Here is a 25,814-nt window from a genome sequence, read left to right on the forward strand (position 1 = left end):
GGTAACTACTCTTCGAAGGCCGCAAAAATATGCGACATGGTCTTATGGTTCTACAAATAAGATCGTGTCAGATATTTTTGCGGCCTTCGTTGTGTAACATAAATTGCAGGCGACTGTACATTTGGAATAATTATTTTATTTAGTTTCAACGAAAGTTTCAAGTTTAGTACGAAAATACTTCAGATATGCAATATGCACAAAATGTAGACCTAATCGAAATAAAACATTGCTTTTTATAGGTAATTTATAAAACATTCGATACATAGGTATACATAACAATAACTAGAGCGCTAATGGCCTGTAAGCTTCATCTCGGTCTCCAAAGCCGCAAAAACTCGCTAGTACTTAGTGCTGGTCTAGCCGTTATTTTTTCTTGAAGATTTTCAGAGAACAGCACGTACACGCATTATACATATAGACGGAACGAACCGCATAATCATTATCATTTATTCGTCGCAATCCATGGTATTACAGATCTAGGTACAAGACTTTCAGGTATTACTTATACGAATTACATAACTCTTCCTGTTAATAGGCATTATTTTAAGATAAAAGTTCTATAATATAATACAAGATTACAATTGTCATCAAAATTCATTGACGTACAGAAGTCAAATACGTTTTTAAACTGACGCAAAATGATACCAGCATAATAAAAATTGATCCCAATCAGTAAAGATGAGTCTTTAAACTTTTTTCATTTTAAGCGAGTTTTGAAGGAACATAATACTTAAATTCGACTGTAATCGTATTGTTTTAAGATAGTTTACTGCGGTTTTCAACCATTATAACAGCAAATCAAATTTAAATGAGACGCGAGCAGATATTTATGTACCCTATTTTTTGAAATACAATTTATCTACTGGTATACTTTCTCGTGTGCGTATATGATTTAATGTCAATATAATTGTCAAAAGCAAGAAAATCAAGCTGTCATTTTCATTTGAAGAAGTACACGTGTGCTCCGGTGTAGCCCCAACGGGCATCTGACTTGAAGAAGAATTTTGAGTGATGTCGTCAATGTATGGAAATTGTTCGAAAGTTTACATTTGAGATTGAATTTCTGTGTTGTCTTTGTGAGTAAAAATATAAATCGATAATAAATTGGTAGCTGAATTATCTAGCTTTCAGAATCATACAATAATTCAATTACTGTCAAAGACAAAATTGTTTTGCTTCTGTCTCAAACGGAACTCCATATTTTGATTTTTTGATACTTTTAGTGTCGATTTGTAGAGAATAACAGCAAATTAAAAATACAATGGCATGAAGAGTCGGTACACGGTTTCTTCGTGAACAAATATACGTGTAATTTAATGCAATTATTAAACATTTATTGAACAAATTATGGTTACAAAGTGAGGTCTAAATCGAAAACGTCATATACCGGCCCCTTAAGTTTAGTAGCAAATGTATGAACTCATTCTAAACACTAATCAATATGTAAGCCGGCCCTAAGGCAAGTGTACACGCTTGTAGAGGCCTTATAGGAAAAAAATAAATTATGGATTATCTCCGAAATGGACTTAATTAGAACATCGGTGTCTTTGAGAAAGTTACTTGATTTAAGCTCAGGAATGCACCCTTGAAATTAACGGAAATCAAAAAAAACACGGTGTATATTGAATTTCCGTTTCGAATAAATTTAACGGAAAAAATACAGGTTAACGAGACTGACAAATGTTTTTAATAGATCTTCAGAGTAACAATGTAAATAGGATGTAAAATGTTAACTAACAGTGTAGGTACAGACTTGCGATTCTCACTGCGGTTTGCGAGGCCTTATCACACTTCGGCATGCAAATACAGAATTATGAAGCCGTGACTCAGTCATTAGCAATGAATTGTTTTGTGTTTATTTGTCACTGTCGGAAAACTATACAAGGATACCTACAGCCATTTAGCTTCATAAAATTATAGCTAAGTAACTAGTTTTTTTTGTGTAAAACCCGCTAATCGCACTTGTCGCGAACTTAAGTATAACGCTTTTTCCCCTTTAGAAAACGACTTCCTGGAAAGTAATTTTATTATTTTACTAACCCGGGTTATAAGTTATGTTACTTATGTTATAATATACTTAAGTAATAAGCATTTCTACGGAGCGTAAGCGATCGGCATCTTGGCTACGCGGCCTGATATAACTACATAATAAGGGACCGAAGAACGCGGGTATATACCTACACTAGGTAACCACATACGAGTACCTATTTAAAATAAAATTAATACAACATCCTTGCGAAAAGAAAAATAGCGATCCAAGATGCACACATTTATTTTTCCAATAGACCTTAGTCTATTGGAAAATGTGTGCAATACTTATATTGGATAAATACACATTCCCGTTGTCTTTGGTATTGCTACGTTGCTGTTGTTATTTTTGTATTTATAAACATATAGGGTATAAGCCACCCTCCCCGGCTTCGCACTGGTTACCAAATTATACACCTAAACCTTACTTAAGAATCACTCTATTGAGTATTGATAGATGAAAACCGCATGAAAATCCGTTCAATCTTTTTGGAGTTTATCGCGAACATACAAACACACAAACAGACAGACGCGCCGGGGGACTTTGTTTTATAAGTAGTAGTGATATCGTAAGTATATAATTATTTTATGTGCCAACCTGTCATTAGTGCAAACGTTTCCTACACATAACTAGGTATAGGCACGAACTATTTCCTTAAGGCGACGGTAGCGGTGGGTAAAATTTCAGATTCTGTCAATTTACCCCATTTCACACACAAGCGCACTTCACGCACACTACCTCACTTTACTGGGACAGGTCAGTGACCCATCATGTTTTTTAAGATTGGACTTTTAGTTTAGTATTGACCACTAGCCTCCTTTGAGGGTAAAAGCGTTCCATTGAAAGATGAAAGAGAAACAATGCATTTAATCTTGCTTTCCTTGTCTGTTCATGTCACACGTGACGTACCTATTTAATTCATTTGATTGTTGACTGTTTTACTACCTAATATTGCTTTGTCGAGATACGCGTTTTGTACAATTAAAGCGAATAAACCAAGATGTCATTAAGTCAGATGTAAAATGTTATTTACTACTCTATACGGTTTTTCATAAGGTGCAAAATCCATTCAATAGGAATTTAAATAAATAAAGTTTCAGCAGGGTGGCAATTCCATTTTGGCGGATAAAGCGAAACAGAATAGTTCTATCGAACCTGCTTACAAATTTTCACGAGAATCAGTTGAGAAATGTGATCTGCAAAGGAGAACATACAAAAGCATTTTTGCGCAAGCTGAAACGGAGACCTTTGCTAACGCTCGGCCAATGCTGGTTTAGGTACACCTATAAAAAATGGTTGTCCCTGCTGTAATTTTAATATCTTTATATTTCAACCGGTATAGTTTTTCCTTCAAAAATAATCGGTATCGCTAAACAATAGCGGTACCTTACTACTTATACGTTCACGAAATCGGTATCTGCATAACTTGATTGTTAGTAAACTAACCTGAAAAATAATCTCAAAATCACCGAAACATTTATGTACAGTCACCTGCAATAATATGTTACGTCATTAGCGCCAACTTTGCCTCCAGGGAAACTTTGCCCAAAACGACAATTTTAAACAAAATCGTTAAAAGAAAGAAAAAAAATATAATAGTTATAATAATATAATAATAATAAAATCATTTATTTCGGGCAAAGCCCATAAAAATGTTAGTATCTGTACAAAGCAAAACTTAAGACTATTGTTAATAAAATACAGAGTCACAAAACACAGACACAACCGGATGAGCATAAATTCATTAAAACAGTCAATAAAATAAATGTAAAAATAAAATTAAATAATTGAATTGTGAATTACAGAAATAAATTAAATTAAAAACATTAAAATAATAACAATACTTAAATGTAAAAAATCGATCGACAATAATAAATAAAAAAAAAAAAGATTAGATAGCAATTATAATAAAAACATGTCATCAATTAAAATTAAAAAATTACCAATTATAATTTACGAATGTCGAATGAAGGCCGATCCATCTTTTAAGCATGGGTGAATCCCACCTGTCGGCAAACACCCTTAGAAGGCTGCTAGGGCTCCCCCGCATCCTTTCTAACAATGAGGCGCAGCGCTTTTTCATGATCGCATGAAAGCCGTCAATCCCCGCCTCCGTAAACATGCCCGAAGCACTGCACCTCCGATGAAGCCCCAGCAACGCCCTAAATGCATTATTATATTGCACCCGGAGTGCGCTGTACGTCCTCTGCGCATAACCACCCTGTTATGGCCACCCTGCTATTTTTAGTAGAAAATAGGTTATATTTCTGACAAAACTATATACCAAACTTGTGCATAACTTGACTTGGGAATTTTGAGTTTGAGCGAGTTGTCTAATATAGGGTATAATTCGGCGGGCAAAAAATTTATAAATAATGAATGCAAGTAGAAAAAATTGAGAACCCTTTGACAAATATTTCCGGGTTTGAGTTATAACACATGAAGCATAGATTATGTCTATTGAGATTTAAACTAAAAAGGCCTAAATACACAAAAGTTTTAGCGGTGGGCAAAGTAATCCGGTAATTTGGCATCCATACCAACATTGCCCACCACCAAAAACGGATTAGGGTTGTCATTTTCATCTAATTTACCCAACTTCGCAAGTAAAAGAAGGTTATGTTTGTACACTAAAATAAGTTTATAAATATATACTGTATTTAATTTGTCTTATTATCCTTTATTTAGATGTTTTATCCCGTTAACGAATGAAAAACACAACAAAAATCATATTTTTGGCCTTTAAACTATTGTAACAGATTTTCTCAAAAGTGACAACCCTAGCCTTTGTAAAATGCTTAGGCGAGCCTTATTTGGAAATGGGCAAAAACGGGTAGGCAACATTGCCCAGCAAATTTATTTTAAAGTTTTTAAACTTATCGCTAAGTTATTAACAGGGAATGGTAGGATTGCCCAAAACCTTTAAGTGATCCTTAGACATCATCATCATACGAGCTGTATTTGAATACCAAATTGACGTGGGCAATGTTGGCGAAAACCCCGGATATCTTTGCCCGCCCTCTAAAACGCAAAAAAATGGGTAAAAACACGATAAAAAAGTTTTTTTTTTTCAAATAAACTGATGCGTTTGATCACAATGGACGTGCTGAGCAAAAAAAGTCATATGATGTGATGTTTTTTGAGAAATTCGTTTTAAAAAAAAAAGCGGGCACAGTTGGTGATAATGACGGTACCTACTCTTCGAAGGCCGCAAAATATGTGGCATGGTCTTATGGTTCTACAAATAAGATCGTGTCAGATATTTTTGCGGCCTTCGTTGTGTAACATAAATTGCAGGCGACTGTACATTTGGAATAATTATTTCAATTAATTTCAACGAAAATACTTCAGATATGCAATATGCACAAAATGTAGACCTAATCGAAATAAAACATTGCTTTTTATAGGTAATTTATAAAACATTCGATACATAGGTATACATAACAATAACTAGAGCGCTATTGGCCTGTAAGCTTCATCTCGGTCTCCAAAGCCGCAAAAACTCGCTAGTACTTAGTGCTGGTCTAGCCCTTATTTTTTCTTGAAGATTTTCAGAGAACAGCACGTACACGCATTATACATATAGACGGAACGAACGGCATAATCATTATCATTTATTCGTCGCAATCCATGGTATTACAGATTATATCCATGGTATACTAGGTACAAGACTTTCAGGTATTACTTATACGAATTACATAACTCTTCCTGTTAATAGGCAATATTTTAAGATAAAAGTTCTATAATATAATACAAGATTACAATTGTCATCAAAATTCATTGACGTACAGAAGTCAAATACGTTTTTAAACTGACGCAAAATGATACCAGCATAATAAAAATTGATCCCAATCAGTAAAGATGAGTCTTTAAACTTTTTTAATTTTAAGCGAGTTTTGAAGGAACATAATACTTAAATTCGACTGTAATCGTATTGTTTTAAGATAGTTTACTGCGGTTTTCAACCATTATAACAGCAAATCAAATTTAAATGAGACGCGAGCAGATATTTATGTACCCTATTTTTTGAAATACAATTTATCTACTGGTATACTTTCTCGTGTGCGTATATGATTTAATGTCAATATAATTGTCAAAAGCAAGAAAATCAAGCTGTCATTTTCATTTGAAGAAGTACACGTGTGCTCCGGTGTAGCCCCAACGGGCATCTGACTTGAAGAAGAATTTTGAGTGATGTCGTCAATGTATGGAAATTGTTCGAAAGTTTACATTTGAGATTGAATTTCTGTGTTGTCTTTGTGAGTAAAAATATAAATCGATAATAAATTGGTAGCTGGATTATCTAGCTTTCAGAATCATACAATAATTCAATTACTGTCAAAGACAAAATTGTTTTGCTTCTGTCTCAAACGGAACTCCATATTTTGATTTTTTGATACTTTTAGTGTCGATTTGTAGAGAATAACAGCAAATTAAAAATATAATGGCACGAAGAGTCGGTACACGGTTTCTTCGTGAACAAATTTACGTGTAATTTAATGCAATTATTAAACATTTACTGAACAAATTATGGTTACAAAGTGAGGTCTAAATCGAAAACGTCGTATACCGGCCCCTTAAAAGCTAAGCCCAGGTTAATCGTCCTGTCGTGCGTCCTTTATATTGTTGATATTTAATCATCTAATTCTCGTTCTACGACTTACGCTTACCAGAGCATCGTATTCTCTATCGACTAGGTACACGTGAATAAAGCTACGCTAAGCTGGTTTGAATCAATGGCTTCAAGTATAGCAAACCTGCAGTATTTTTAGATCTCGGACCCTTCCAACTAGGCACGGCCGGCTGAGTCTTATGACCTCACTCGTTGCGAAACGCTTTGTGGGTCGTCGCCATCCCTTCTTGGAGTTAGTACCTAGACGTAGGTATAGCTCATAACATGGTTACTGCTTGTTTGTCAAATAACCGTGGCCTCGTAGTGGGATTAAGCGATATAAAGCCTTCACCTCTGAGCGCGGTTTATATCTACTTGTGTACAGTTACGGTTTTTTCTCTCGCAAACAATTTATGATTGCTGCATAGGTAATTATCTAATTATTTTTGCAAGCGAAGCGTTGAAGGGCTCTTGTGTTTACAGCCTCACACGACAATAGATTGGCATTGGAATATTTGTACCTACAACTTCAGCATTTTTAATGTCATCTGCAGTCGATTTATTACAAGCAATTGTTAGGTCCCTACAATACATCATAAAATCCACTTTATTGCACTACGTCAAAATAAATTTACAAGGAAACACACATAATACATAAAGACAGTTGTCAACAAAAGGTGGTATATCGCTAAAGAGCGATTTCTTCCAGACAACCTTTAGGTAGGTCCTTACCTTTTTTAATTTTACTTTTTTAGTAAAATATGCTACATTACAATACATCACTAAGCTGTGTTGGCATACGTAAGTAAGGTATTTACTCTTTGTAAGTTATAAAAAAAATTTATAGCCTTCAGATAGGACTAAATCTGTCAAGTAGCTTCTTAGGACCTCGGATTAACTGCCGCAGATGTACAGGATGTCCGGTGGCAGATTTATGTTTTTAATATGAAATAAAAAAACAACGGCTAAAGGTAAAAAAAATATGTACATCTATTAGAAAAGAGCACAAATGCGGATTTAGTTACTAATTAAAAATTGTATCCTCTAAATGAGCTCCGCGAACACGTACGCGTTCTTCGGAGCGGAGCCTCGCGTTTAGCACTACACGCTGCAGCATAGCCGGCGAAATGTTGCGAATTTCATTGGTGATATTTTCTTTTAAATCGGCTATAGACCGTGGGTTGTTATCATCATAGTCTAATAAAACATGGTCTTCCATTCCCAGAGTGACACGGGCCTACGTCACAACAACATGGCCGCTATATATAGCGCTATCGCATATTATCATATAGCGCTGTCGCATGATGACGTAGGCCCGTGTCAGTTAGGTGACCTAGAAAAGACGGGAATGGAGTACCAGGCGGAGTATATTATTATACCATGGTTATCATAAACTCTGCTTTGGAGGTATCCCCATAGAAAAAAATCCATAGGAGTCAAATCGGGCGATCGTGGTGGCCACGTGATATCACCAAAACGGCATATCAATTTTGTAGGGATTTTTTCACGAAGCACATTCATGGACACTCCGGCAGTATGGGGCGTAGCACCATCTTGCTGAAACCAGGTGCATGTGTGACAAGTATGATGAATGTGCTAGCAAATTTGGCAAAAACGAATCCACTATCATTTGTCTAGTCTTCACTATTGACAGTAACCTGCTTGGCGTCTGAAATACTCAATAAAATGGGATCCGTGGACTTTCTTCCAAACTCCGCTGCACACTCAATATGTTTTCCGGCGTCCGACTGGACCGGATATTCTGGACCGAAGAAGTTTTGCGAAACCTTTGCATCCATGACCGAATCAAATTAATACTCGGCCCATCACTTACACGACGAATATTGAAATGTTATGGCTCCTCTACACGATGGGCCAACGCCGGCCACTCCAAGGGACGCAGCTATGTGGTAGAATGAGATAGCAATATCACTTGCTCCCTCTAACGCATAAATGCGTCTCTTGGAGTAGCCGGATTTGGCCCATCGTGTAGAGGAGCCATTAACATTTTCGGAGCAAAAACTAGCGAATCGTTGGCTTTAAAATATGCTTCAATTGCGTAAGCACACTGAGATACTGACCACTGAGATATATTGAAAAGAAAATCCGCAACATTGAATTTTCTAATGCCTTCAAATATCAAAATGTATTTGTTTAGTTTTTTATTGTAAATTGACTTTGAAATTAGAAATCTGCCACCGGACACCCTGTATAATCCTCTTACTATACTACAAGATATAAGTTATTTATTATTTTATTCATAGGTATTCCGACTGTATTTCTGTAGGTATTATTATAATTACCATTACTATACAATGTGATACGTTGAAATAAGTGGATGCAGACGCCATCTGTTTTTCCAGCGAGGTATTTGATAACCTGCAAGTCGGATAAAAACAAACCTTACTGCGCGAACGCAGCGCAGCTGACTTTTTCTCTCAGGAGTTCAATGTGACTTCGTAAGATGGCGCTAGTTTTATCATTTCAACATAATCGAGATTATTATGAGATACATTTTTTATTTATTGTCGGCTTATATTACTTTTATAAAAGTCGGAACATTATAATAATTGCCCTATTGCATTAGTCACAAATGTGTGATTTCAGTACCTTATTGTAGGTATCGCTCTGCAAGGAGATTCTAACGTGTGGAATTACCACCAATTGCCAACTACATATACATATAAGTAGGTATGTGAACTCTTCCTACCTATGACGAAATAGTATTCCTTACCTGAACTTATAGTTTCACTTAGCATAGCAATCAATTATTTTTACCCCACCCGAGGGGTATGAACGGGTATCATTCCATGTACATATCAAGTGTAAACAACTTTGTAGCGTGTAGCTCCACAAACAGACCGATAACTTAGATAAGGACTTACACATTATTTAATACCATTGCCTCAATCAAATCTTATCAATACTCAGTCCCGCGTTGCTACCACTCAGACGGGACACTTATATCCTGAATTTTCCATTCGTTCATAATATCGATCTACCCGCCACTTTTGCGGATTTCTTGGCGTATCTGTCATTGAGAGTAGTAGTTATTGTTGAGGTTAGGTAGCGTGATAGTTCCAATGCCCATATGGCATATAATGTGTTATAAGACTTTTAGAAAGCTTAGAACTACAGTGCAAGTGTTAGTGACATTAAGGGATCTTGAAGTGAATGATGTCCTGGCAGGAAAGGGCTGGCCCCTCCAGGTCGCCGGCGGAGCGCCGGCCTCTCATGGTGTCATTCGGTATCCCAAGAACGTATGGCAGCATGTTCCCATACTACAAGTTCCTTAAGGATACCCTAAATGATACTGTTTTTAGTGATGAGGTAATGCCATAACGTGTTTATTGATATTAGGATTAATTTGTAGATTGTTACGGTGCTGTAGGCATTGACATCATTCGTCGCGCCCTGTTCTGTTAGTTAGTCGGGTGTCCAAACACTAATAGACAAAATTAAGAAATATTAATTACATATTTAATACATTTTTGTATAGCTTAATTCATTTAGGTTGCCTATGGTAGTAGGCACATAGTACAAATTACAATAAAATTGTTTAGGAGTTGCTCCAACAATGCCATTGTATTTGTACAAATTTTTCCACCACCAAAATGTTTCTATGATTTAGCTGCCATGATTTATCTAATATATGTATTTAATGCAAAAACAATAAGCAACCAAATATTTTTCTTTAAATTTTAACAAACTTGTGCCATATTTTCTTCACTTGGTTAATTTTATTATTGTCATTATTTTATTTATTCAATTTGAGTAACTATGTACATTTTTCTGCGACTCCCCGAAAAAGGTGACTGTACTGCAGTTGCGTGGTGTTGGCATAGCAGGTCATGTCGCCATTGCCACTAATCAGTGTTACCTTCGATGACACTTCGTCGATAGAGGAAATTAATGCCTTAATTATACCTATATTCTCTCACTTATTGAACCAGATTGAGTAATCTAAAAGCGAAAAAATTTAATTTGAAGGCTTTGACTGATCCTTTTGATATTATATTTTTAACTTATTGCCTAGCTGCTGTATGTGTAACAGTGGCGCCCACCTGACAGGTATTGAATACATTATTTGACAGTTGGCAAGGGTCAACAAGGTTTTTATTTTTGCCACATTGAGCACGATCATCGTTTTTAGTTTTCCCGCCACGCAATTTCTACATAGCCAATTAAATCAATCTTATAAACTTATGCATATGTGTGTTTTTTCCGAGACACTTGTTACACAGTTAGCATTAATAGTAGCGGATGAAATATCGTGTCAAAAGTATCAGCTACCCTGGAATACTTTTCCAACTAGATATAAATCTATACAGTTTACTTTTGATGCTCGCGTGGGCAACTATTTTCAGTTTAACAATTTCGTTAAATTTCGTTTCAAAACAATGTTTTTCTAGTTCAAAATAACTGTGGGAGGTCTCGTTACCATCTTGGCTCCATCGTACTTCTTGCTAATAATTTATTTCTCGTTTTGTTGATAAGTCTTTACTGCTGACTCTAGCAAACGCCCCTAAAGGCTAGCTGTCCTGGCTGTTTTTGGACCCTTTTACATATTACTACAATATCTATTTGCTTGTTGAGTTCGTTGCATTGTCAGACGTCAGTAAACTGAGTAAACGTACTGATGATTGACACAGCTGCCAGACCGTTATGGAATATCCATTTTCTCCCACAATGCCAACACATTGTCTTGTAGATGATCTCAATTGAGGGTCACATTGGCACGCAACGAATTGGGTCAACACTGACTATCGATTAGTATCGATGATTAGGCCTGACCGATTCAAGGTGTCTGTGGAATATGATTCCTTTTTATTAACTTTTCTTACAAATACTAAAATACACAGTTTATAATAATACATGCAGGTACAGAAACAGACAAGACAATTGGGTAGAGGTAACAACAAGCGGTGTTATCGCTATTGTAGAAACGAGAAATTTGGTCGCATTGAAAAATAATAATTGGTATTAAAGTTCCTTTGTAACCATGACTATAATCAAGGATGGGAAATAAGTAGTGATGTACCGACTATTGATTTGGCCGACTAGCCGACTAATCGGCGCTCGAATAGCCGATTAGTCGGCCGACTAGTCGGCTAGTCGGCAAGATCATTAGTTTCGTATAAGTTCAGGTGAAAAACAATAGTTTTGCTCCTTTGGTTGCGCTATTCATCATAATTTAGCTTGGCTAAAAGGTGTTCTCTACAGGTTTAAAGACCTATCACAAGAATCCTCGTTCAATTTCTGTCTTTAGTTCTTTTATTTTGCGATCCTGAGCAGACCGTCAGTACAGCTTGTAGGAGGTATTTACAAGGCTCTATTTCCCGGACGTAGTCGCCAATTAAGAACCTATCCCCTGTGGTCAGCGTCTTTACGAGCAACTTGCCCTGACTAAGTGTTTAAATTTTGCAATAACATTAATAGTTCCTCATGGCTCCACCATAAAAAACACAAAACTGAATAATAATAAAAAAATAACTATCGAACTTGCACATGTAATTACACGAGAATCAGTTTAGATCGACCTGTAGAGGAAAACACCAGCCCACCATCATATGATAACGATCAAACGGTCAATTATATGAACAAAAGTTTTCGTATGCACCCTGAATAGGTATTTTAGTAAAATAAACATATAACATATGGTAAATATTGACTGTTGATTTCTTTTTTTTCTGTTTTTCTTTCACTAATAAAGTGCCGACTAATCGGCCATTTTTGCCGACTAGTCGCCGACTAATCGCCGACTACAAATGTGGCCGGATAGTCGGCTTTCCCGACTAGTCGGCGACTAGTCGGTACATCCCTAGAAATAAGGTAACTGACGAAATCGATTTGGTTAAACATTAAAAAAACTTAAAAAAAGCTTTACAAAACTTGTTTTCAGAGTGTGCTGTGCTACAGCCGCCGAGCCGCTTGTACAATTTGTAGTATAAGCATCAATTTAGTTTGTATCCAACCCGAAATATTATTAGCACCAAGACAAAGCAGCAAATATTTAATTATATCGAATATTTACTTTGGTGCTTTAGCCCACCGGACTCATATAATCATTTTGTCTATGATTTATTTGTCGGCTCGCACCCACTACCGCGTTGCATACGCTGTTGGGTCCATTCAGATTAACATAGTGTCGTTCGTGATAGTTGGCTCCGGGAGCACCGTCGAGCCGCGAACGTTCAGTATTGGCAGACAGCTAATTGATTGATCGTTGAAAACCTCGCCCAAATACCGCACAGGGCGGTCTGCTTAGTTTAATTTTATTGCCTCTTGCTTCCTAGTTCAACAAGTCGAATAACTGTAGCTAGGACATAGTTATTACTATACTTTCATTATTAGTATGTTTAATATCTCATTACGATGCCCTAAATAAATTAATCAGAAAGCAAATATTAAAAACAACATTGGCACTGCATCTTTAAAGGTATATTAGAACCTACTTCATTTGATATAGGTACTCGTATGGGGACTTTTCACATTGCATTGACGAAGACTCGGTTGTTTTTTTTATACGTTAACACTTAGTACCGTAGTAACAGTGACAAAATGCTCTTGTCATATCCATGTTTTTAACCTTCAAAATCTTCCGGGTCATTGTGAAATATTCTGAAAATCCTTATTTTTTTGAAAGACCTATCCGGCGATTCCAGCTACACCCCATACCATAGGGTTGAAGTGAAAACAGACTGACGCGCGGACATGGCTAAACTGGACGGACAGACTGACAAACTATAAGTATTCCTAGTTGACTACGGAACACTAAAAACCAGCCGACCCTTATTTAATGCAAGGCAGTAGGTACCCCTATACAATTAACCGAGAATGGGTACACCACGTATAATTGCGTATGTCGTCATTAGGTAAACTAGTACTCAACTACTCAGTCCTCATAATGGCTCATAACCAAAACTAAAATTAAAGCAATCTCATTCCTTTAGAATCTTTAGATTATTACTTATACGACCTTGATTCATTTAGCCCGTAGTTATTTCTAACGGCTAAATGTAAACTTTGCTATCATTTTCACAGTTTGTAGTGCACGGTGTAACATTAGCACAAAATCGTAATTCTTGTGTTATCTATTATCTAGCAGATCTTTTTGTTTATAGAACAACGGTATTAAGTATCCTAATATTAACCGAGAGCGAGAGTTAATCTTTAATACACAATTTGATCCGATATAAGAGCGTAACCCCAGTAGGCGGTAATCATTGTAGCGAAAGTCTGAAGGATAGGAGGTTCGATTTTGCACACTTTTTTGATCGAATCTGATGGTGTGTGGTCAAGATGCTTCGTGCAGCGTCTTTTATAAGGACGTATACAGGGCAGGTACCTACGCTTTTGTATACCGTGTCACCGCTTTAGTGGTCTTGCTTTTTATAGTTGCCCATAAATAGGAAATCGGTAACAGTGAAATAAATCTTTAGAAAGTGCAGAAGTTTTGGTAAACTCTATTTACTCGTATCTAACTACGATAAGAAAAACTGGAAAAGTACTTGATTTTTGGCACACCATTGTAAATATTTAGTTTTCCATTTTTGTTTCCGTATTTGACACAAAAAATTGCAAAATGACCCCGGAAAGTCGGCGATATTCGGATAAAAGGATAAGTCATCTGCTAACGAATCTTTCCTTAGAATCTTCCTTAAGTGTGTTAACTGGTTAGATGTCTATAAGCAACCGTATGTGCGTTCACTTTCTGCACGGTCGAGCAGCGGGCACGGCTGGGAGGAATCCTGTAACCCCGTTATTCTTTTTGCTCTCGTTATGTTGCGGAGGTTCACCTTTTTAGTTTAAGCGGTTACGTTTTTAATAACTGCCTGTGTGCAAAACACAAGCATCGCCGCCAGGAATTATAATTTATTCCGAGTATCAAATGGTGGATTTTCCGTGTTCGCATGATTTTCTAGGTATTTTATCCAAGAGTATATTTGATAACAAATTATGTTATAGGTGTGGCAAAGGTATTGGTGTGATTTATCCTATGAGTTTTATTTCTTTGTTTATTTATCGAATCCAAAACTTGATTAACATAGGTCTCTTTTTTAGTTTCACCTACGATTTTTTTTTATCTGACTACGGCAACGACAAAAAAGAAGACGATTTTAGGAATCCTGTGCATGTTTGTACCTATATCATAAGTGACACATCGTAGCGTCGAAGTCAATGACTTTAAAACAGCATAGTATCCACTTAAAAAAAAAACTTTATTATATAGTTGATGTAGGTGTAGGTACATATATGTAACTATGTATATTATTTACGCAACGCACGAGGTCTGTATCTCGCTACGCTCAGGATTCTATTCTGAATTCATTCGCTTCGGTCTGAATACGACACGCCTCCCTTGACATTGATATCACGTTTTCCAAAATGCTTAAGTTTAACGTTGTAATTTGGATCTTAAATACTATTAAATAGTTTGTAATTTGGAAATTTGCTTTGGAATATAATACTTCTTCTTATATGTACATAATGCCTAAGTTTTCATTCTTGCTCTATTATTTTTGTTAATGCGTGGTTAGAATATGAACTCAAACATAATGTTTCACTCATGGCCAAGGATGTTACCGAATATTACGTTTTTCAAATACGTCATAAACAATAATGACCTAACACAAGATACGGTACAACAAGAATGTTTAAGTTATGACGGCGGGGAGCGCAGCCCGGCGTCGATCTCAGGCCTTCCTCACAGTCCGACCGGACACCGCGCGACATGCTGCCCCCCGAGCGCACGGCGCATCGCACCGCCTCCGCGATCATCAAACGACTCTCCCTACGCACTTTCAGCACCTACTCTCTAGTACGTATGCCGCGTATGCGCCCGCGTTCATTCATCGCGGCCGCCTACCGCGCGCCGCCCGCCCTGCACCACGCGACGCAAATAGTAACCGCCCCCCTCACGCGTTCTCCTCGTTACGCGCAGTCACCACACTCACGCATTTGTCACAGGAGACCGTGGACACTCGACTTATTATGCTGGCCGAGACATCATGTCCCACCCGCCGCGTCCTACGCTCGGCAAGCCCGGCGACAACGAGTACGTCCACATACGAAGTCTCGTCGCGAATATACACACGCCGAAGAATGTGTGCAGGCCGCCTGTGGGTCCAGTTATATCGGAGGACCAAGGATCGAAACTGGATGTGGTCGTGGAATCGCCGGCGACATCGGAATCGGATCGGAGTCGGTCCGGGTCTGAGAAGTCGGACTTGTTTGAAGATATTGTGGTGGAAGAGGTGACGCCGCAGCGCGCAAAGAGCAACAGTATAGCGGGGGCGTCGACGCTGATGCCGCCGGAGCCGAAGCGACGGCGGGCGTCGTTCCTGCACCTGCACATCGGCGGGCACGAGCACCACCCGGGGCCGCTGTCGGCGGGCGCGCACCTCAGCGTGCCGCGGCTGTCGGTGACGGCGCCGCCGGGCGAGAACCGCCGCATCAGCCACGGCTTCTCAGCATTCCACGGTTTCGCCCTTCGTCGACATTCTAACACGGTCTGCGTATGCCTGCAAGTGTGAATGCTGCAAAGTAACTCAACTGTGTTGTTTTCCACATGCCAGTGATAGGAAGTCTGGTACCTACACCTAACCAAGTGCATGGTCGTTGTGATTATTAAGTGTCTCTTAACATGAATGCATGATATTATCTGCAAACTGCAAAGGCATCTACGTTATCTACGCCTATAGACTTCATTAGTGCTAATTAGTCGTATCGTGAGTTAAATAAAGTAAACATTAAAAAAAATATATGATCTGCGTCCATCATAAATCTAGTAAGTACACTAATCTGTCAAAATATGATGACACTTTCTGAAAAACAGGTGATTAAACTAGAGAAGTTACGTTCAATTAGGTTTACGATATTTTTACAGTAAACTTTTCATTCGTTATTACGAGCTTGTCAAAATAAGTTATTTTCCGCCATCAAATATTGACAATAAAGAAATATCGTGTAAGATATAATGTATGCGACACGACTTTACCGGTATAGTAACCTTTATTAGAACGTCTTACAATACCTAGAATATGTACATTATTGAACTACCTTGTGATATCATTCTTTATCATTATATCTATAGTGTTTATGAAGGCAATTTGTTATACATTGCAATCGCTTCCCGGCTTCTGTGAGAGCTACGTGTATTTTTAAAGAAAAGGTGATTAAAAGTGTAGGATATAATGATTCGGTGGACTTCTCCCCTGAGTAGTGAGGTTGTTTATTCATATTTTAATGCTATTGTAACCGTTTTAAGTGTATAACTTACTAATTTACTCGTAAAATCGCATCTTGTGATTCTTGTGTTTTCGTTTACTAATTACTTACAAATAACAGTTTTGAAATCGATTTAAACGTTCTTGCATTTTGCACGCAAAACCGAACTAATCTAAAGGAGCCCACTGATTAACAGTCCGCCGGACGGTATCGGCCTGTCAGTTGTTCGGAACTGTCAAAATGTTGTTCTAACTGACAGGCCGATACCGTCCGGCGGACTGTTAATCAGTGGGTCCCTTTACAATAGAAACAATTTGTTGCATATAAAATAAGTGTACTGAAATTTATATAATCTGTATCTTATATTATCATAATTTTACTCTCATAATTTATTTCTTTATCATATATTCGTTTACTTATAGTTATTTTGTATAGGATTGTTGTCATCATCATCAGTCCCGCAGTTTTCATGCTGGGGACTTGCCTCGGAAGAAAAACTACCCGTTTTAACTGCCCTTGTCTATAGAAATAAAAAAAAAAACCTTTGAATAGAATGTGAAATTCTAAATAATTTCATTTATTAGATAGCTAATGAAATGCGTATAACAATTAACAATACTTTCATTAAATTAACATAAAGACTTACTTATTACTTCCGTTGGCGCTACAACCCTTTGTGGGTCTTGGCCTCCTTCACAATCTTCCTCCAGTTGTCGCGGACCTTCTTCCAGTTGGTAAACTTTCCCATCTTCCTAAGATCTTCTTCTACACAATCTATCCAACGCTTCTTAGGCCTGCCTTTCGGTCTTTTTTGTTGCGGCGTCCACCTTGTCATGACTTTTGCTGCCCTCTTGTCCGGCATCCTTTCAAGGTGACCCGTTAACCGACCCGACCAAATTAACATAAAGAATTAGGATAATTTTTATGTTGTGACTTATCACGAAATATACCTAATTAATAGGTATTAATTTTAACTTATTACCGAACAACGTGTTTATGATTTATGAAAATAATAGAAAAGCTCGCTTATTTTTCATGTTATTAAATCTTCATCACTTGTCAAACAATTCAATAACTTAGTTTAAAGTTTAATTTCTTTATTATTTATTCACTTTTGTTTAGTAAATAACTTTTGTTACGTAAAAGTTCACACTTCGGCCGGAATGACATAAATATTATGAGTAGGTACCTACGTGGCACTGTTACTGGGCACTAAATGTTTCGCCGAAATTTTCTTTTATTTTATTTGTATAACTATTTAGCCAGCATTTTAGAGATGAGTAACCTTAACCTTCATCGTTCATCCCACAGAGCCTCCACCGCAGTGAGTCGATGTTGTCTGTGGCGTGCTTCAAGACTCTGCAGCAGCTGGTCAACAGTGAGTCGCCTGGCGAGCTCCAGCAGTACCTCGCCAACAACACCAATGTCAACGTCGACGATAGAGATGAGGTGAGTACCTATTGTTCATCGTTCATCCCACAGAGCCTTCACCGCAGTGAGTCGATGTTGTCTGTGGCGTGCTTCAAGACTCTGCAGCAGCTGGTCAACAGTGAGTCGCCCGGCGAGCTCCAGCAGTACCTCGCCAACAACACCAATGTCAACGTCGACGATAAAGATGAGGTGAGTGTTTATTCTGAGGTACGCCGAAACCGACTCCAAATCTAACCTTTAGCTTTAAGACCAGTATTCTATATTAGTTAGAAAGCAATTTTTATTGAATATTTAAGACTCCGTTTAGGCCTTACTCACAAAACTAGATGTCAGGGATCATTGTTTACCCTTGGCTATAGATAGCAGATAGATTTGGCTATGTTTATTGATGAAGCATCTCTGAAAAATTCCAAACCGTTGCACCTCTTACCCCCCCCCCCTGCGTTTCCCACGCACAATTTACCTGGTCAGGCCAGATCAAGTTTTTTTAATTGTAACCTTAAAAAACAAGTATCTCGAAAGCGTCGTTTTCATTAGGCATGCGAGCAATTGCCAATGACCAATTAACTAAAAAATCTAATTAGAAAAAAAAACTATTTAGGGTTCCATAATATAGATTTACCCAAATAGAAAATAACCACATTTTAGGAAGGCACAGATACGGGAAAAAAAAACGAAAGGGGTGAAATGTTTATCAACTATTGTAAGCAGAACAGTTTGACAATTATGAACACGAAATTTAAAAAATCGCCGATGTCTACATGGACATGGAAGTCACCGGACGGTAATACAAAGAACCAAATCGATTTTATTACTACAAATACGCCCAAAAACATAGATGATATCAGTGTACTATCTAATCTGTCCTTTCCCAGCGATCATCGTATGGTTAGAGCAAAAATAAATATAAAATCTCATAAACCATCAAGAAAACGATACAGTAATTGCTCCCACTCAAAAATTGACATTACTAAAATGAATACTAGTCTAAATAATGCTTTACCCAAGCTTGATTTTTCAAAACCAGTTCAAAATCTCTACGATGGCATAGAAACAATCATAAAAGCTAGCTGCTTAACATCCAAAGTAACAGAAAAAGAATACAAAAGAAACGCGATAATGACAAGCGACATAACTGAACAAATACGCCTAAGACAACAGCTAAAAAACAAAGAACATAAAACCAAAGAAGAAAAAAACAAACTCTCTATGCTCTATAGAAATATAAACAAAAATATTAAGACAAACATAGAGAAGTTCCGATTAACTACACTAAGTAATTATCTTCATAAAACAGGTGGTGTCAACAAAGCATACAGGAAACTTAGCAATACAAAACAAATGATGACTCAATTAAACTCTAATTCAGGCTCTACTGTAACCAGTCGCAAAGAAATATTAGAAATAGCTACAGATTTCTATAAAAACTTATACCAAAAAGATAAACATGAAGCAACTCTCCCTGTCCAGACCCAAACCCCAGTTCAACCCAGAAATACGGACAGCGTCCCACCCTTCACAGAGAACGAAATAGAGCACTCCATAAAGAAGCTGAAAACTGAAAAAAGCCCTGGACCCGATGGCATAAACAATGAAATAATAATCGCCGGAAAGGAAGCACTTGTAAAACCACTAACTAAAATATTTAGCAAAATATTAGAACAGAAGGAGCTACCTAAACAGTGGACAATGGCTGAAATATCACTAATATACAAAAAAGGCGATGCAAAAGAAATTGCAAATTATAGACCCATCAGTCTTATGTCTTCGCTCTACAAATTATTCGCCTCGTCTCTTCTACGCCGGATTACAAGAACGGTGGAAGAAAACCAACCCGTCGAGCAAGCTGGCTTCAGGCAGGGCTTCTCTACAGTGGACCATACACACCCTAAAGAACATAATAGAGAAATACAACGAGTACAGAAAAACGCTCTACATCGGTTTTGTAGACTATTCCAAGGCCTTTGATTCAATTTCACATAACTCTATATGGAACGCACTAGCAGAGCAAGGCGTGAACACTACCTATATCGAGATTATTAAGGAGCTCTACAAATCAAGTACTGCTAGAGTTAAAATAGAAGTACCAGGATCACTTTTCAGGTTGAAAGAGGGGTAAGGCAGGGAGACCCGCTATCTCCTAAGTTATTTATTGGGTCTTAGAAAGCGTCTTCAGAAGATTACGTTGGGACCAGGTTGGGCTGAGAATACACGGCACCCTCTTGTCCCACTTGAGGTTCGCAGATGATATAGTCCTGCTGTCTGAAAACCCTGAAGAATTACAATACATGTTCTATTCACTTAACGTACAGAGCAAAGCTATTGGTTTGGAGATTAATCGAGACAAAACTAAAGTTATGACTAATAGAGAAAGTAAAGATATTTGGCTTGAATCAACGCTTTTAGAGTATGTTCACAGCTACATATACCTGGGTCACCAAATCTCGTTTACAGACACCACAGAAAAGGAAATCGACCGAAGAATAGAAAATACCTGGAAAAAATACTGGAGTATGAAAGAAATATTTAAAAGCACAATAAATACGAGTCTAAAAATGAAAGCTATGAATATTTGCTTACTACCATGTCTCACTTACGCTTGTCAGACCTGGTCCTTAACCAAAAAAACCATGCAAAAAATCAGAACATGCCAAAGAAGCATTGAAAGGAGCTACACGGGACTCAAGTTAAGAGATAAAGTGAGACATTCGAAAATAAGGCAACAAACGAAAGCTAGAGACGTCATTGAACAAATTTTACAACTAAAATGGCGATGGGCAGGGCATCTGCAAAGAAACATAGACGACAGATGGTCTAAAATGGTTACAAACTGGCATCCAATGGGTTGCAAACGTAAACGAGGACCACCTAAGAAACGCTGGAGCGACGATCTGGCAAAGGTTGCTGGAAAAACATGGAGCAGACTAGCTACAGACCGCAGAAGATGGAAAAGCATGGAGGAGGCTTTCACCGCTACAGGCGGTTCTTACATTAAAATTTTATAAATATATAACTAGATATTAAATTAATCAAATAAGAATTACGTGACATAAATAATTGATAAAACATTAATTTCATTGAAAATCTATAATGCATGTGTCTATCTAATTCGAATAAGTAAAAAAAAAAAACATTGAATTGACATAATAAATTAGAAATTTACATCTTTAAGTAATGTGTAATGTAAGGAATGAAATAAAGCTCTTTTTATTTTTATTTTTATTTTTTATTTAATATAGATTTATTTAGGACTCTATAACCAAGTGTCGCTAAAGTTACGCTATTACTATGCCTATGCGGCTATCCCTTCCTTCCGTCTTTCTGTCTACGACAACTGCTAAATGAACCGCTATTACGTGGAAAAACCTAGCAAATAAAATTCATAATTTATAATAAATAAATAAATAAGCCTTTATTGCTGTTCTACAGTGATAACAATATTACTAATTTCATTTCCGACGATTGGGTTTTGTAGCAACAGCTTGTCTTTCGACAAAGGCCTCCTCTAAAGATTGCCATTTCTGCCTATCTCTTGCAAGTCTAATCCATCCTCCATTTATATTAGGTATTTAAATATAGGTGGTTCACGTCAGGACTATTACTCGTAAAGACTTGATTAAGTACATCTAGTAACTAGGTAAGTCAATATCACTCTATCAATTAGTCATATCTAGATTTGCTAGATATTTAGCGAGACACGTGTACTTTGTAGCTTTCAAATAAGCAGTTCTTAGAAAAAGTAAATCTTAAACATGTTAATAGACCTTTATAAATGGCTAGGTTTTGTGGCGTCAACCATAATTGCCAGCGCTTACTTAAAAAGCTCCTATCTCGGAAATACTAGTGTTCAGAACAGAAATATTTCCCATATCTAGATAAACCTAGGACTGCCAGCTTTGAGGCAGAGTCATTCATCAAATACCAGCTAGGCTAACTGCGTCTTCAGAGAATTAGATACCTCATTAGATACGAGTACATGATTGATTCATGGTTACGTCAGGAGAGATTTATATTAGAATATTAATACTTTGGCATTCATATTATTGTATATACTTTGTTTCAGCAATTTATAATTCTTAAGATATACATAGGTACTTGAACTAATTAATTATCCGTATAGTAGTACTTATTCTTACCACAATAGCATTGATAGGAATACCTTACCTGTCTAATTTCGGCATTCTGAAATATTTTAGGTAATAAAATCTCTAGTGGTCCGCAGTTACTTACAAATATTATGCGTGCATTATCGTTTAGTTGATTATATAACGGGACCTTGTGCCGTCAGTCGCATCAACGTTCAAGGTTTTATTAATTACTCTAATGCATGTTAATATAAAAAGTTATTTTAACCGAAATCATTAATTATAATGCGCCCTTCAGAACGTTTTCTCAGCCGTTGCCACAATAACATAGTTATTAGAATGAAGACCAAAATAAAAGATGGCTGAACCAAGCTATAATAAACTTAATGGTGATGTAATAGGAACTTTGACTTATGGTATATTTTCATGGCAGAGTATTGGCGTAGACGAAGTGGGTCATCTCCCGCCATTTGTCAAATTTGGACGGTTTCCACAATTCGGGCTCCCAGACAGTCGGTCATTCCGCGGTGATTCATAGGATTTAGTACTGAAACTTGGACTTGGTCGTTAACTGATAATAAATACGTTTTATATAATGCGCAGTGTTATAGTTTTGAAGTAGGTACCTATACATCTAAATAAACCTGCGAATAAGTTTAAATTTCATGCGATAAAATTTATTGTCTTTCATTCAAGTCTTAAACTCGTACTTTCCTTAATTACGACTAATTAGTTTCTTTAGGTAACAGTAGGCACACTAAACAATAGCAACAGTGTAGAACAAGGTCTTTAAAAGATTATATTATCCGTGACATTGAAATCTTGTAAAGGTAAATCAAGAATAAAATAAGTTAAATTTAGCTTTTCACTTTGATTGTGAATAAAAGAGAATTATTTTATAAAGGCTATGTTATCAAATTTAGTTTCGTAACTTAATCTGGCTAGTTGCCGAAAGGGGCGGTGTTTGGCGGGGGTGGCTGACAGTCTCGATTTCCTTATTCTGAAAAGGAAATTTTTATTTTAAGCACTAGTGACTAGAGCATAAAAGACAGTTTGATGCTCATGATGCTGAAACTTTACGAGCATGTTAAGCTTAATAAATATGTACTATAATATGTATTTATATGTTAACTGTTTTCAATTATGTATGTAGATTAATATAGACTGCCATAAAATTTTAATATAAATGTCGAATTAGAATTACATTTTCAGTGCTAGTATTAAAAATGCGGCGATAGGCGATTACATTTATTAGCTATTTAGATATTCTAGATAACAAGATTAGCATGAGTAGGGTATTAAAGTGTCTCTTTACACTCTAACAAGTTATTGTGTGATGGAGATGCGAAATTTACATAACTGGTATAAAATATGGATGATTACTCACAATTGGAGACCTTGGCAGCATTTAATTTGGTTTTCCCATAAAGTTATTCTATTTAAAGATTAAAAATTTTGAGGTAAAAAAATTCAAAGTTATGTGTTGCGTATTACGATCCATGTAAATACTAGTAGACATATAGGCATCGTTTATGATATGGAATTTCAGTATAGTCACAGATTATATAATAGTTCTTACGAACAGATACTTATCTCTCAAAGAAAACGCAAATACCTACCGTTTTGATACCTACACAAAAATACAATGGAATGACCTTCGACGCGCCGCTCCCCGCACCGCGCGCACCGGCACAACGCTAGGGTTGTCGACGCTTAGAAATGGTTTTAAAAATAAGTACCTACATTACATTTCGAGCTGTTCGGCTGTGGAATGATTTGCCGTTAGATACCTACATTGAAATAGCAGTAAGTACCTATATGTAGGTACCTACTTTCTTTAAAATAAACATGACAGTACCAAAAGAACTTAAAAGTTAGCTACCTTCTCGTTTCAAATAGATACTTAGATAGGTAAGTATATAACTATAAATGTGTCATTAGAAACATAACATGTTTAAAGAAATTTCGTAGCTTTTAACTATCGTAAAAATAACGGTAGGTTTACTTACTTTTCCTCATTTGTCGGAAGAGCAAAAAACGATAATTTATTATTTGATTTGGTATTTTTGCAGCCATAAACACTACAAGCTGTGTAATTTTTTTTTCGTTGCGATGACATTTCCTTCGTATGAATGATCTCACAGGCATATTCGAGCGCGCGTACGTTAGCGCGTGTGGCAACCAACTGGCTTGCTTGTCTACCGTGAACGCGAGCGGATTCGTAGGTATTAATCCGAGCTCGCGCGGCGAGTTCCATAGGCCTGGTATAGTCCTACAAACAGTATACAAACAATACACGTATAAATGACAAAGCTTTAATAAACGAAGTTCGTGAGAGGAATGTGTATTCGGTCTGTATGTGAATATGAAAGCGACTCTGATGAGCGCACTATTCAGATGCTATAGACGCTATTTCTGCTGCAACCAATTCAATTTGCTGGTCCGGTGACCGGTGCTGTGTGTGATTCGACTTTAGAAAACGAGAAATATGATTTGTAAGTTTATTATAGAGTAAAGGATTGCAATTTCAATGTATTATTTAGATAATTTCGTCTAGTGTAATGATCCATTAGATATGATAAATCTAGTACCTACATAATGCATGTTATTCCCCCAAATAAAACTAATCTGACGATACCATTTCAGTTTAAAATCATAGAAGTCATCCCGTCAAGAAACTTTAAAATTGATACTTCAACATCTCTTTGTCTGATGTGTCTTCTTAATAAGTACAAAAATTGTCTTGTCATAATGTCGACAGTTTGATTCTGTAATCTAACCCAGTTTTTTTCTTTCCACCAGAATGGCACGACGGTGCTCATGTGCGCGTCCGAGCATGGTCGCGCGGCTGCGGTGCGACTGCTGCTCGACTGCGGAGCGGACCCGTGCGCGGCCGACGCGGACGGCTGGACGTCGCTCGCGTTCGCGGCTCGTGGCGGACACGTCATGGTGGTCCGGGAGCTGCTAGATGCTGGTGCTAAAGTTGACTCTAGGGACTGTGTGAGTATCAAGTCCTTCTTACATATAGGTGCGTGAACAGCGGTGCGGTTGCTCGCGTTCACGACACGAGTCGTGGTGGCCCCATCACGGTATACGCTCTGCAACATCATATTATTACGCTTGCAATTCATACTGCATTGGGCTTCCGTCGGCGCCACATTCTACACTGCACGCCACGTTCTACACTTCCTTAATGGAAAATCAAGCTAAGGCATATTATACTAACATCCTGATCAGGCCTACAACGGGAAGCTCTAAAGGGGCTACCGTATGAACGGCAGACCTACGAGTATGCCTATACTTCCGTGAGGCCATTACCGTGCATGTTTACAATACAGATGGGACCTTGAGTGTCTACTATCCCAATTAGAACGACACAAACTGTCTCTGGCACCCACTCTCTTTACTAAAACTAAAAACGACCCAG

At 37.3% G+C, this 25,814-nt stretch overlaps 1 protein-coding gene across 1 annotated transcript in view; it reads left to right on the forward strand.

The window, feature by feature from the left end:
• LOC134793174 (kinase D-interacting substrate of 220 kDa B) overlaps positions 1 to 25,814 on the forward strand; it is a 94,485-nt gene that overhangs the window by 29,409 nt on the left and 39,262 nt on the right. Inside the window, exons 2-3 of the mRNA XM_063764762.1 lie at positions 18,183 to 18,320; positions 25,190 to 25,387. Coding sequence (XP_063620832.1) covers positions 18,183 to 18,320; positions 25,190 to 25,387 — 336 coding nt within the window. The remainder of the gene's footprint in view (positions 1 to 18,182; positions 18,321 to 25,189; positions 25,388 to 25,814) is intronic.

This window comes from Cydia splendana, chromosome 8, assembly GCF_910591565.1.
Source record: "Cydia splendana chromosome 8, ilCydSple1.2, whole genome shotgun sequence".
Classification (NCBI taxonomy): domain Eukaryota; kingdom Metazoa; phylum Arthropoda; class Insecta; order Lepidoptera; family Tortricidae; genus Cydia; species Cydia splendana.